Genomic DNA, 14606 nt, shown 5'->3' on the forward strand with positions numbered 1-14606 from the left:
CTTCAATTAATTCTAGCATGCAAGCAGAATCTATGCTGCTACGTGATCTTCAGTATTCAGGTTAAAGGCTTTTTCCTTGTATTTGCAGGGAGAAATTTTCTGAGGCTCCTATTCTCCAGTGAGTAGTGCCCACAGGTAGCAAACTGCTTCACCATTAAAGTATGAAGTGATATTCACCATCACTGTGTCAGGTACTTTTGAAAAATTCCAATCCTCATTCTGTTTAGGATTAAAATTTAATCATTAATTATGAAAAGCATTTTTAATAATGCAAGCTTTGTATTACTGGAAGAAAAAACTAAGCTACAAAGAGATAATCCTATTTTGGACTGTTACTTATTGAGGGGACTGAAGACTGATTTTCTTTACCATAGTACTTGATACGAAGTGGCATCAGACTAAGACTTCAATTGTTCACAATACATATACCTTATTATGATATTTCTAGTAAAAACAATGTGAGAGAAAAATAAAATGTATGAAGTAGACCATTTTTATCTTGTTTCTAAAAATATTCACAGAATCATAGAATCGTTAGGGTTGGAAAGGACCTTAAGATCATCCAGTTCCAACCCCCTGCCATGGGCAGGGACACCTCACACTAAATTGTATCACCCAAGGCCTCGTCCAACCTGGTCTTGAACACTGCCAGGGATGGAGCATTCACAACCTCCCTGGGCAACCCATTCCAGTGCCTCACCACCCTCACAGGAAAGAATTTCCTCCTTATATCCAATCTAAACTTCCCCTGTTTAAGTTTTAACCCGTTACCCCTTGTCCTATCACTACAGTCTCTAATGAAGAGTCCCTCTCCAGCATCCCTACAGGCCCCCTTCAGACACTGGAAGGCTGCTATGAGGTTTCCACGCAGGCTTCTCTTCTCCAGGCTTTCCTGGTGGCACATGGAATTCCATTCCATCAAAAGACCTACTAGCTTTTGTTTAGAAAATTCGGATTCTTTGGTTTATAAGCATACAGAATACTTTGTCCATGTGGCTAGTTAAGCCAATCCTTCTGCAGTTCATTTGAACTCACCCAACCCTTATCCTCCTATCCAGGATATAAAGCATTTGACACTGATTTGATCTGCACTTGAATGAGAGCATGATAGGAATTAAAAAGACAATAAAATTTAAAAGCCCCAAGTCCCCAAAATCCCAGACTTCCTTGCCAATGAGTGAGGAAGAAACCTGACTTAAGACTGGAAGGTGAATGAGAGCCTAAATCTCCACAGTCAGTGGCAGCCACCGAACAGACACAGAAATGCTGACTTCATCTGATCAGTTCTGTTATCAGAACAAAATCTGCCCAACTCACAAACTCAATACATTTATTAACTTTGGCAACATATACATAGATACACCAAGAAAGGGAAATCTGAAACAAATACACGAAAAGGGCAACATCTTCAGCTGGTGAAAACTGATGCAGCTCTTCTGAACAGAGCAGAACTGCACTGATTCAAACCATCTGAGGATCACACCTTTTAAAACTTAACCTGCATAGATTTGTTTGGTTTTTTGTTTTCTTTTTGCTTTTTGGCAATACTTACAGTTATGCCAGTAAGGCACAAGAGCTAGCCCAAGTTAGGTGTCTGAGGGTGATTATGTCTGGGAGGAGTCACTGATCAAACTAAGCCACAGGGTAAACTGGTCAATCTCCTAAAGTCAATAGGAGTTGCACCTATTTGCAACAATGCCAAGCTTGATCCGTAAGTTACAGTATTGAGGACACATTACAGGATGCAAAGCTAAAATACCTACTTTTGGGCAACTGAAATGACTTGTAAAGAGGCCAGAGCATCAGGTTAAAAGAAAGACAGGACGAAGGTCTTGGATAGTACAGTGGGGTAGGGTGCAAAGAAGGTAAGAGTGACTGTAGAGACCCCAGAGCACAGTGCTCTCCTCCACTGGTTCACAGCGTTCATCTTCCCCCTTTAGCAGTTGTTGGGCTGCAAACAGGCCACTGAAAATCAGTAGTTTCAATCATGCACATCATTATGTGTGTAAAACAATCACATTCAGGATTCTACAAAACCCTGGCCTTGGTTATTTTTTAATCTTTTCCAGTGAAATAATTTAGGTAATAAATATTCTCCACCCTGGAGCAGTATAAAACTTCTATAAAAATAGAAACAACATTCTTGGTTACAGCAGGTTGCACTTGGAGCAGTTGCTCCCAAATATGTTGTTGGTTTATTTTTTTCTTTTTTTCCTTTTTTTTGAAAAGTATATTATTTATATTAAAAAAAAATCCCATTGTCACCCTGGAGGCCTTCACACTCCAACACTCTGTTCTCAGAAAACCAGGACGCATCTTTCCCATCATGCAGAATTCAAGCGTACATGGTTCACTTCAGTGTATGTTCACGTTTCTAGAGAGTCAAATAATTAACATAGAAGGATACCACATGCCAGCATAACTGGGAAATTTGGCAATCTGGCCTCTGAACCTTTGCCACCACAAAATGATTTGGGTAATACTGATAGATTTACCTGTCTGCCATCAGTACAGACAGACTGGCATCAATGGTTTGAGTTTCAATTTAAGAATGGAAAGGGCTCTTCTTGGATGCTACAGGTCAGGCCTTGTACTTCTGAGGTTTGAGATCTCAAGAGGCCCTGTCCCTGGGAACACCAACACTCCCAACAGACCAGCGACATTTCCAAGAGACCACGAGATCTCAGGTTTGTTGGGTTTAGTGCTCCTCCTGCTGGAGCAGAACAGGAAGTCTCAACCCTACGTCTGACCCACACAGTCTGGCTCCCAGACTACAGTGTTAACTGGGAAACAGCATCACGAACCAGGAATACAAATAAAACAAGAAAAAGGAGAAAAATGAGGTAAATGGAACTTCTGTTAAAGACACACAAAAATTGTAAACTTCCTCTTGTGACAGAGGTGGATTTGGTGGTTATAAAATGGGACTCTACTCTTGATTTCTTAGAACAACTCAGGCCAGAGTGTCAAAAATCCTTTGAGCCCCCTAAAACCAGTGTATAACAAAGGCCCTTAGCAACGCATTAGCAATTTCACAAGTGTGCAGAGAAAGTGTGTGTTCGTTGAAGGGGTGTGTTCAGTTTTCCTTCAATATAGAAGATAACAGCTAGTACCAAAAGGCAGAGTAAGACTGAATGGCTCAATGCTCTGCTCTGGTTCCACAGCTCCTGTGTTAGCCTGTTTTGCATTGGTACACACCACCTTAAAGGAAAACTGCAGTATAAATAAATACCTAATTACTAGACTAAATCACTGCACAAATTGTTTAGAAAACAAAACACAACAGGAAGTTATCTTTGCAACAGAATTAAAACTGAGAAATCAAATCCTATAAAAACATGTATGAAACAGGAGCCTCAAGAGCTGTGTTAGGGTAACTCTGGGCTTTGTGTCTCAATGGAAGTATTTTTAATAGAGAAACAAACAGCACTTATATTACGCTTATCAGAATGAATTCAAAGTAATACTCTGCAAAAAGGACATTATTCCACAGAATAGGGGGAATTCCACAGAAATGGGGAACGTGATGAACTGTTAAGAAGAAAATTGTCAAAAAAAAAAAGTAATCTGTAAATTATCAGGGATCAAAAGTTTCTCGTTTCCAGCCCCAGATGTATTCATCCAGACTAAGCTGTCTCTCTATACCTTTCTACAAAACCTAGGTAGAGTACATAGAATAAGTTTGCTTAAATATGGAGTAATTTACTGCATCTCATTAATATTCAACTGTAAATTGACAGTGAAATTTTCAGGGCAGGGATACTACCTAATAATTTTATAAAGTGCTGTGTACATTCACAGTGCTATATAAACACTACTTTATATACAGCAAAATAAAATCACTGCAGTTTTCCTTTGGCTTGTTAATGTGTTCACCCTTCTAGCCTGCCTCTTGCTTTAGAGATGATTTACTAAACCCCAACCACAGCATACAGCTGCAGAAATTTCTGAGAGTGGATGGGGTATGACACTGGCTACATGGAGTCAATTCTTTGCTCACCCAAAGTTGGATGGACTCACTTCTCTTTCCCCATCTTTTGTTTTCATCAGCTGGTCTGTGTTATTTCTGCTTTCCCTTCTCCTCTCGCCTATGGTGGTGTGGTGTCAGTTCTGCTTCCCCCTTCTCCTCTCTAGCCCAAGGCAGTGTGGTGTCAGTTTCTGCTGCTCCCTTTAACCTTGCCTCCCCACCCCCAAGGAGCTGGCATTGGTCCTTCTCAACACACACTGGTTACAAACACAGCAAACTTCAAATAAAAGAGAAATAAAAATAAGGTAAAATAAAAATAAAATAAAAAAGAAACACCTCAGCGATATGGCACCTAAACTCCAAAGTAAAACACTGGAAACAAAAGCACAAACTTGTCCTCCATCCGAAGCGGGATTCTCAGCAGAGGCTGCAGCCGAGTCTTCAGGGGAAGATGTGCCAGATAGAAGGCATGGATCAGCTTCCAGGACTGTAAAAACACAGCCTTAGGGCTTCGAATCACTAAGTGCGCTCCTCTCCAACTTACCAGAAGATCCTTCTCACTCCAGTCCCGGAGGGGAGGGGCGCTCAGTATGGCTTGCTGTCATTCTTAGAGCGCTTGAGCTGTACTTTCAGACGCTTCATGCCAATCTGAAAGCCGTTCATTGACTGAATGGCAGCCTGTGCTGACACAGGATTGTCGTAACTTACAAAACCTGAAGAAAGGAAACCCCATAATTAAGCCGTGACAAAGCTCTTCAGAACAGGTACTCACGATTGGAAATGCAGGTATTTGCAAGGTAAGAGAGGTTTGCATGAAATGCCATATTCAGAAGCTCCCAACTGTTGCAGACTCTTCATAAGAACCTCTTACTAAAGGGCTCTCAGACAAAGCACTGCTTTCTGATGTATGGAACTTTGGCCAAAAGATATACAAAGCTCAGGATGTTAAATTAACATTTTCTGGTCCAACAGAACATATATCAACAAAAATGAGCTTGATATATAAGAACTCATACCCGAGAACACCAAGCCTGGAGAATTTTAATCTATATATGAAAGCTCATTAAAGATACAAGACTGAAATCACCCTCTTGGCATTATATGGGAGTAGGTTTGGTTGGAGTGAAGTAGCTGTCAAGGCAGCATGACACTTGTACCATTATATTTAGATTTCTCTCAGATGAAAAGCTGTATATAACTCCAGGGAAAGAGCATCCTCAAAATAAACTTCTCCAGGGTTTTGAATGAGCCTATTTTGAATAACTCCAGTCAATGGGGCTGGAATCAGTAACTGGGGAGAAAATACAGTTTCATTGCTGGAAGAGTTTGGATTGAGTTATTTATTCGGAATATGGAGAAAAAAAGTCACTAGCTTTGACTTAAAAGCCAGACTAAACAATATATTGGAAAAGAGATTACTAGAAATAAACTGCCTTTCCTATAGGTAATGATTAGACCAAACATACCAAAACACTTGCTTAGATTGGTCTGCTTGTCAATGAAGACCTTGGCAGAGACGACATTTCCAAACGGCATGAACATCTGCAGCAGATCCTGATCCCCAAACTCCTGGGGGAGATGGTAGATGAACAGGTTGGCTCCCTCTGGACCTTGAAAACAACAAACAGGAACAGAAATTCAGAAACAGCATGGATAACATAGGCCCACTTCACAAAAAAAAGGGTGAAAGAGCCATCTGAGCCACATTTTCTAGGTAAAACAATGAAACTGCTGTCTGCACTCCTGTGGAGTACTTGATTCCAGAATAAGTCAGCATGACCCTTTGCTGGGATTGACCATTCAACTATTCCAGCTCTTTCTCACTGTTTTTATGTGAGATTTCCACATTGTGTCAAAACTGGTTCACAGATCTTTGCTGTAATGAAAGCTGAAGAGTTTGAGCCCCACATGCCAACTAAAATGGCTATGCAAAGCTTGCAGCTCAAGCAATTAAGTAAATCTCAATACAAACTACAAGTAATTGCATTACTTGTAATCTGACAGGTTCTTTTCTAAACATCCTACATTCTGCTGAAAATGTACTCCTACATTCTTCAGTACTTTACATGTTAAATTGATTCTGAAGCTGAAGAGATTGGCATTAAGTAGCTGCAGGAAGAAAGGAAGGACCAGGAAAACAAGGTTAACAAAACCATAACCGATTCATTGACAGTGGGATTTTTCAGGCTGCATCCTGATACATCACACTCTTCTGTACTCCAGGAAAGTGGAGGAGTACAATCCTAAGCATTTAAGAATAGACAAACCCTGAGAGAACTCCACTGTATAAAAATTACTTTGGACAGCCCTTAACAGACACCTCACAGGTTTTCCTTCTTCCTTTCCTTCTTTTTCCTTCAGTAACTCTAGAACTGTAAAAAATGCTGCCAAATAAAAACCTCTGCAGATAAGGTAGCTGCAAGGGCTAAGCCTGCCCTTTTGAAAACCCCTCTTGAGCTGTTTTTACACCTTTTTGCCTACCTTCTTTCTGACTTCCTGCTGCACCAATACTCTGCTGTGTTAAGAGACTCTGGTTATAGAGGGTGGGCAATGCAGCAGCAGCATATTGCTGGATTCCAGAATAAGCCTGTGTGAGAGCTTCCATTGTGCTACCTGTCCCGTTTGAGAGACCACCACTGCCGAGACCTCCATTTAAGGCTGCCATTCCTGTACAAGAGAAAACAGAGATGACCAAGTACTTCCACTGAGCCAGATCAATTACCTTTCAAATACTCTGTACTATTACAAAAAGCAGGGGGCAGGAAAACCCCCAGGGAAGCAGCACAGACTGAGGAATGATGCTCAGCTCCTCCCACAACCCACTAAAACACACAGCTTACCTGCTAAAGAGCTAACGTTGAGGCCTGCTGTGGCCCCTGCCAGTGTCTGCAACGCTCCAAGAGAAGCCATTGGATTAACAGAGGAGCTGCTACTGGAGCTAGGTGAGGAACCTGCTATTAAAATGAGATAATTAGACTTCAAGCAATATTTTGTGGGCCTGATAATTCAACTTCTTCATTAAGGTTTTTCTCTGGAAAAGGCTGGTAAGGAAGAGATCAAGGCAATGCAGTATACTTTATGTCAATAATAAAAAAACCCAAACCCACACAACTTGACTGATCATACTGCTTACATCTTCTAATCTTTCCCCACATTTTCAAAACGTTTCTAGTTCATCATAACTTCCACTCTTTGTAGATAATAGAAAACTAGTAGAAAATAAAAAGACATCCAAGAGTTAGACAACATACAGCTTTTTACCTCAACATAAGGTGACCAGCAGCAGTGCCTCTTTCCTGCTGACTAAAGTGAGTCAGAATGACTTGCTGCATATTAGCATCTATCCTCAAAACATCACACAAGCTGAAAAAGCCTGACACAGGTACGTTATGGACAGTAAAGAAAGCTCCAGTCAAACTGAACATATGGTTTTCCCATAGTGACAGAGCAGGAACAGCAAATGCCCAGATTATTTCGACACATTAAATGATTTCCCATTAAAAATCTTGCTGCATCAGCTGGGGCTAGAGCCATGAGAAGTCTTGGAATGTACATCCAAAATACACAGCCTATCCTCTGCTGGTGTGCCACTAACATCTTCAACCATGTTTACTCAGTAAGAGACGTCTACAGGTATAGTACTTGGCAGACTAACAGCTTACACTGCCTGCCAAATTCTACAACAGGTAGAGTCAGTTCTACAGAGACAGACATCAAAACCACAAGAAAAACATTTGCTGGTATATCAAAAGAAACAGAATTTAAAGTCATCTACAAAAGTTATGGATATGATAAAAAATACTATTGTTTTCTTATTTTATGATTATATAGTAGTGGTTTTCCTAAGAGGTTTGTGGACTACTTAGAAATCTAAAGAAGGTAAACAAGAAAAGCTACGGATACAGTTACTGATGCAGTTTAAATTTACTGCACAAGATACACTGGAAAATATCTATGGCTTCTATAGCTTAAAAGACACTGCAGAATAGTGCTGTAAAGGCATCTTGTAGTCTGGTTTCATGAGGAATTATCTGTCTCACCAAGTGGGCAGCCACAGAAATGGAATTCAGGCATTTTCTGTTTCCTTTGTGTGTTTGTGATTCTCAGTTATGCTGCATGCATCCATTAAAACTTTTAAAAGAATGGTTTGCACCTTTCAAGCAGATTCACCCACACTGCGTATTCCCCACTTCATACATGTGGCACAAAACCTCTGCTGGAGTGGAATATGGTAGTAAACAGAAAACAGCAAGCCTGCCTAATGAGCCCCCAGAAAAAGCTGTACCCAACAAAAGTAGTTCTACCTGACAAAAGCTGCATGAGAACCCAGCGAGCTGCACTTCTCATCACTGTTTAGTTTTTGAACTGACAGAGGACATGACAAACCTCCTCTAGGTAAAGTTCTAGACAAACTCTTCAATCAAGTCAGAAATTAAAAGACTGTGTCCCAAATTATATCTTAAGATACTTTCTCAGAAGAAAAGGAGACACTTCCCATCTTACTATCAGTAGCGTATTAGATACTGGAAAAATACAGAGACCAAGTAACAGGGTAACCCTCAAGTTGGTAAAAACCCCAGTATAGCTGACAGAATAAAAGCCAGTGTTCAGATATGATACAGCTGCCTTGATTTTAGAATATCACTTGTTTCTGCAACACTGAAATGCTACATTTGACAGATGAGAACACCTTTTAAAAAGGGGCAACCCCACTATAAAACAGTAGTGGTATGGGGAAAAAAAAAGAATGAAAAGCTAAAGAGCAAGGTAAGAGAGAGCAGATGCCTTCCCTACTTTAGAAAGAATGTGGTTTTAAAGAAATTAACTTAAACCACTACAAAAAACTGCATGCAGTTATTTTAGCTTAGCTGACTTTATCAGAAATCTCTTTAAGCAAAACAAGATATGCTTTAGTACTGCAAATGCCAAGAGCATTTAACACCCTTTGGTTTATTTTATCATATGTATCTAGGAATTGCTGTACTGAGTCAGCACCCATTTCTGACGATGAGTAATGGCAGATAAGTAACAGTAGAGCAGAAACATAGGACAAATATACAGGAGTATACCCTGGGTATAGTCTATTTACCAAAGCAGCAATTTGTGAATCTAGGATTTTTTTCAGCCAAGGACAATGTTTTTGTATTGAAGTTACAATTTTCATTCATTAATTTCAGTGCATTTTGAACACTGTCACATTAAAAGGGCCTTAACCTGCATAAGGGGTTTATCCCCCCCCAATAAGGTGGAAGATTTTACCCCCTCACCTGTAAGTTTGACAGGTTTGTTACCACCCCAGAGATCCTTGAGCCCACTTAGCCTGCCAGAGCCCTCGGCAGCAGCACAGTGCATCAGAGGGTGATTCAACCATCCTATTCAGGGTACATTATCGCAGATTCACCCATCAAGTTAAAACATTTTTAAAGTTTTTAAGCCAATTTTAAGTCAATTTAAGTCTATGGTAACTCATACAAAATTGATCTTAACTGAGAATTATATTGCTGGTGACAATATAATATACTAACTGCAAGAACAAGCATGAGAATAATATATAAAGCCAGCTAAAAATCAATTGTGTAGCTCTTACCCAATAGGCATCCCTATGGGGGAGAGAACACACGCTCAGCCCATCAACGGATGTGAGCAGTTACAATGAAGTTGTAACTTTCCCCCCTCCCTTCCTCCTTAATTTCACATATTTAGGTGATTTAATTCTTATTACTAACTCAGCTAATTTGCATACGGAGCACATAACTAAATGCCTAATAATGCATGCTATGCAGAGAGTCTCCCACCTGAGCAGAGGTCTTTTGACCTGTGAATGGGATTTTTAGTATTAAAATAACATTATAATGATGATATTTCAACCAAAAGGACATCTGATCATGTTTTTCCTCACATACTTTGATGGTCATCCAGGTGTTGTCAGAATGCAGCAGACTTCAAGGACAGTCTTTCTTGATTAGAGGTTTGTTAGTCTTTTCTCGGCCTGCCAACAAGGCCAAAGCCTCTCCAGCTATCAGTTCTTACTGTGAATCACTGTTGTTTCTCAGGTTTCCTGAGACAGCATCAGATACAAAAGGCCCTTGTATCTGTTCAGGCTCTTTCACAGCAACGTAAGTTTCAATTTCTTAACTGAATACTTACGCAATTTTAAATATGTATGATTATAAAGCTTAAGTATATGATTACGGAGCTTTAACTAAACAAGGAGCTTGAGCATATGCATATGGAACTGGAGTGGCTCTAGTCATACATATTTTGGTGTGAAATTCTAGCACCTTCTTTGTCAGCTGCTAGGTGGTTTATTAGTACATGGCACTTGCACGTTCCCACACCTGCATGGAATAAAACAGAGTCTGGTGGTTGTGTCTTCACTCTGCTCCACTCTGTCCAGTTTACCTTCTCATATGCTAAGGTTGCAGGACTGCCAGTGGAACTGTTTCAGGGTAGACGCTTTGCATGTTAACTGCATTTCATCCCAGAAGTAGCAGCTACATTTTACCCTAAAATTCCCTTAAATAACTTAATGTACTTAAATAACTTTGAGGACTGGGGAGAGCAGGGAGGTGGTTTCTAGTTTCCTCCATTAGTCCACAAACCCAACTTGTTTGACTCTGCTATGTTCTAAGGCACAAGTTCTGCAATTTGATAGTGCACTATGCAAAGAAACAGCTTTTTTGTCAACTGTCAGCTAACAACTTCATCTGATAACCCATAATTCTTGTCTTGAAAGAGCTGATGACTGGTCTTTCCCTATTCATCTTCATCACAACACTAAAGTACCTCTAAGCTTCAATCGTATCCTCCCTGTGGGCCAGTCTTCAATTTTTCAAGCTCCCTTGCTCCTAACAGGGAAGGAGTTCCACAGTTCTAGCCACCCTGTGTATTATTTTAGACCAGAAAAACAGCACAAATAGCGGAGATGGAAAACCAATATAGCTTTATACATGTTCTTTACTCCATACCCAAATCTTAACATTGTTTCTGTGCAGTTTTTGGTTCCTACCAAAATTATGTTTTCTTAGATCCATCTACCGAGTCCTAGCCAGTCAGAGAGATTAACTCTACAAGAACTAGCTGAAAATTCCAGAAAAGGTGTTCAGACACTCTCTGAAAGCAACTTTGTTGGATACACACTAAAGCCAGCAAATTCACCTAGTCTTTGCTGGACCTTTGATGGTTGCCTTTCAGAGGAGGAGAAATAGAAACTTAAACCAGCTTTTGCAGCCATTCTGTTTTGCTCTGAAGCAGACAATTCTTATTGATATCCGAGTCAAAAAGATGACAGACAGGACACTCCAATTGCAAGCTACTTCTTATAATATTTTCTTGAATCTCCCTTCACAAACTATCAGTTGAAATGAATTTATCTAAGGCCACAGTCTCTGTAGCATGGATTACCTACAGGTGGGTGAAGCAGCTGTCTTTTCAGTTTCAAAGAGTAGCTACTTTATTGCAAGGCTGAAAGCTTTGCTCCATCAACATACACAACAGTGCTTGGTAATATCTAAACAAAATCACATGAAATGAGTAGGAAGACTACACAACAGTGATACTTAGCACCTCTGAGTTCAACCATTTTGCCATATAACCTATCCACAGACCACAGACTGCACTGTGTAGACTTCAAAGTTTCCCAAACATAAAAGATATCAATGCAGGTGAAAGAAACTAAAAAAATGTAACTGGGCATGATGATTGTCTGGATTTTCCACCAATTATGCAACTTGAGGACAATCTGGAAGAGATGCCCAAATAAGCATCAGGTGAACATCTGGATGACAGATGGATAGAATTCAAGGTGGCAGTCATCCTATCTGCAGTTAGGTTTAAAAGGTTATCAAAGTAGATGTTGCCATACGTCCCACAGACAAGGAAGGCATTTACCAACAGATGGTACTGAACAGTATGCCGAGTTTTTTTAAGGTCTAGGTATGGTTCAGGAGGGATGCCCTGAATGTGTGGAGTCCAACAGCCTTCTATATGAACATACACAGTGCGAATGCACATACAAATATTAACCAAGAGAATTCTGAGTTTGCTTTTTTAAGACATAATAGCTCAGACTCGAGTTAAAAAGCTGTATAATTATAGGAAGTATCATGAGATTGAATGCTGTCTGTACACGTTGAGATTTCCTGCCCCCCTTAAGAGTGAACTAATACATCTGTATAGGATATTAATTCAAATAACCCATCATGATTACCTGATTGTTGGCAACAATCATTTATTGATATGACCGGCACTCAGAGTTGTTTGGATTCAGGGCAGAAGGTACTTAAAAATGGACTGCTCCCATTCCCCAGCCCCTCCACCAGTATGATCAAAAGTGGGTAAGTCCTGAGATACATCTCTCATCAAGGGAAAAGGAACCTACAGAGTGCTATGAAATAGCTAAAATTCATGGAGGTAAAAACAATTCCAAAGAATCCCTGAACAGTAGCATAACTTCTGTCGAAAGCGACCGTTACGGATCACATAGTCTAATGGTCTGCTCAGAGCTGGTCTAAACTCTGAGTTAGGTCAGGCTGTACAGGGATCTTTTTAATTGCATTCTGAATCGCTGAAATGATGGAGATTCCATAGCCCCTCTGGCATCTGGTTCCTCAGCTTTATCACTCTCACCATTCATTTCATTTTTCTTTTGTATCCAGTCAGGATTTTCTCTGTTGCAGATTGTGTCCACTGCCCTTGTCCTTTCCCTGTACACTTCTGAGAAGAGGCTGTCTCTGCCTTTTCTAGCACCTCTGGCATTTGAACTTCATAACCTGCCAGTCCGTTTCCCCACCTCAACAAATCAGAGAAGCAGCTTGCTCCAGTCAGCAGATGAAAGTGCCAACAGGGAAACCATACTTGTAAAAGCCAGTCATAGCAAAATTTAACCTGACAATTTCAGCTCTGCTTCTACATTAGGAAATATAGGAAAAACTCTCAGATATATTCATCTCTATGCTTTGTCTATGATGAAGCAGCATTAGTGGGTTATAAATGAAGCTTTTCTGTAGCCTCAACTCTTTGTTGTTGTTGTTTTAATTACAGATAGAATAACATAGCTGGGAGTCAAGATGAATTTTGCCATTTTCATCTTTAGGAACTGCAGACCACAGAGATACCCTGTCCAGTAGCAGAACCCCCTTTGAGGTGAATTCTTTCTTGGGGATTTCTCTAAGTAGAAAACTGTGCAAAGCACCCATGGTTTAACTCCTCAGCATGTGACATAAGGTTTTCTAAACAGCTTTTCCTTGTAATCTCTTTATGATCTCTTAGTCCAGCACCTTGCTCCTTCTATACAATACAAAAAGCTACCTCTGGAAATTTGAAACCCCCATTTGGTCTCTCACAACCACAGGTGAGGATGTCGACTCCGTAGGCTGGACTTCAAAACTGGGTAAGCAATTTGGCTTTTAATGAAAACCAAAAACCAGCCAACCCCACATACCACAGCATAGATGCCGGAAAACTGACACCCTGAAAAGACAGGATCTCCCTTCCATGTCAGGATATAGAAATAAATGAAAGTACGACAGAAATAACTGAGTAGGATACTGATCCTCATTTGTGGTAAAACCTGAGCATGTCTGATGTAAGCACAATTTAATTTACTTTTTTTTTTTCTTGTTTGCTGTATTTAATGATCACATTTAACAATAAGGCAGCAAAAGAGCACTGCTTGGAATCCTTGCCTCTCTGGGTAATGTACAAACAACAAACAAACAACAAAACAGAAACCCCAACCCCCCCCCCCAACCAACAAAAAAAACCACCAACCAACCAACAACAACAAAAAAACACCACCAACTAAAAACAAAAAGCAAAAAACAAAAAAAAATCCCCTCAAGATCCCCCCAAACCAAACAAAAACCACCACAAGAAAACCCAAAACAAAACAGAAGAGGAAGATACTGATTTTTATTTGCGACTCGTACACTCAGTTCTAGATATCTGCTTTCCAATAAATGTACTAGTGGTCTGTTTATTCTACTGCTGTGAGGTAGTTCTAGTATCCTTGTCTTCATTAATGCCAGAGGAATATAAACTGTACTGTTCTAGTGCACAGAATGCCTTACTTCATGCTTAAGGCATCTTCTATCTCCATGTCCAGAAGAACAGGGTCTATCTGCCCAAAATCACAGGTAAACGGAGTATGTGATGAGACCGTAATGACATAACTCTAAAGAGGTCACCTACCTTTCTGCTTCATCATGATCTCAAAAACTGCTTTTACTCTAAATTAATCTGACCATTTGGAGGAAGGAACACAGCAGGTAAAAAAAGCCTTTGCTGATGGCAAAGATACCTATCCTAAAAAAGGGCAAGTGAATCTACTAAGTAAAATCGCTTATCTATTAAGAAATCAACATGAAAGTGACAAAAAGGGATGGACAAAACAGATGACATCTATCTTGAGACAATTCCTAAGGCAACCCATGTACAGCATAAGAAGTTATCTTACCTGAGCTGGTGAGCACACTCAGGGGACTGCTGGAGGAAGTGAGTGCAGCGGTACCACTTGGTGTGTTCTGAGCTGCAGTGGCTGCAGCCGCTAGTGCAGCCAGGTTCTGTAACTGCATTGCATTCAGTCCTGCAACACATTGAAGAATACATAGAGTATCTCCTATAATGGTCACCATCATTC

The 14606-nt window shown here is 40.2% G+C and overlaps 1 protein-coding gene across 13 annotated transcripts in view; it reads right to left on the reverse strand.

Moving 5' to 3' along the window:
- CELF1 (CUGBP Elav-like family member 1) overlaps positions 1-14606 on the reverse strand; it is a 66227-nt gene that overhangs the window by 6057 nt on the left and 45564 nt on the right. For 9 of the 13 annotated variants that reach the window (XM_057408857.1, XM_057408870.1, XM_057408867.1 and 6 more), the window contains 5 exons: positions 14424-14552; positions 6808-6921; positions 6449-6634; positions 5434-5577; positions 4512-4680 (listed from right to left, as the gene is read on the reverse strand). In XM_057408857.1, coding sequence (XP_057264840.1) covers positions 4553-4680; positions 5434-5577; positions 6449-6634; positions 6808-6921; positions 14424-14552 — 701 coding nt within the window. In that variant the 3' untranslated portion in view covers positions 4512-4552. The remainder of the gene's footprint in view (positions 1-4511; positions 4681-5433; positions 5578-6448; positions 6635-6807; positions 6922-14423; positions 14553-14606) is intronic. The other 4 variants (XM_057408864.1, XM_057408861.1, XM_057408866.1 and 1 more) reach the window with 1 other exon arrangement.

This window comes from Pezoporus wallicus, unplaced genomic scaffold (assembly GCF_028554395.1).
Source record: "Pezoporus wallicus isolate ANWC-B61680 ecotype Strahan unplaced genomic scaffold, APGP_CSIRO_Pwel_v1 contig_6382, whole genome shotgun sequence".
In the NCBI taxonomy this organism is placed as follows: Eukaryota; Metazoa; Chordata; class Aves; order Psittaciformes; family Psittacidae; genus Pezoporus; species Pezoporus wallicus.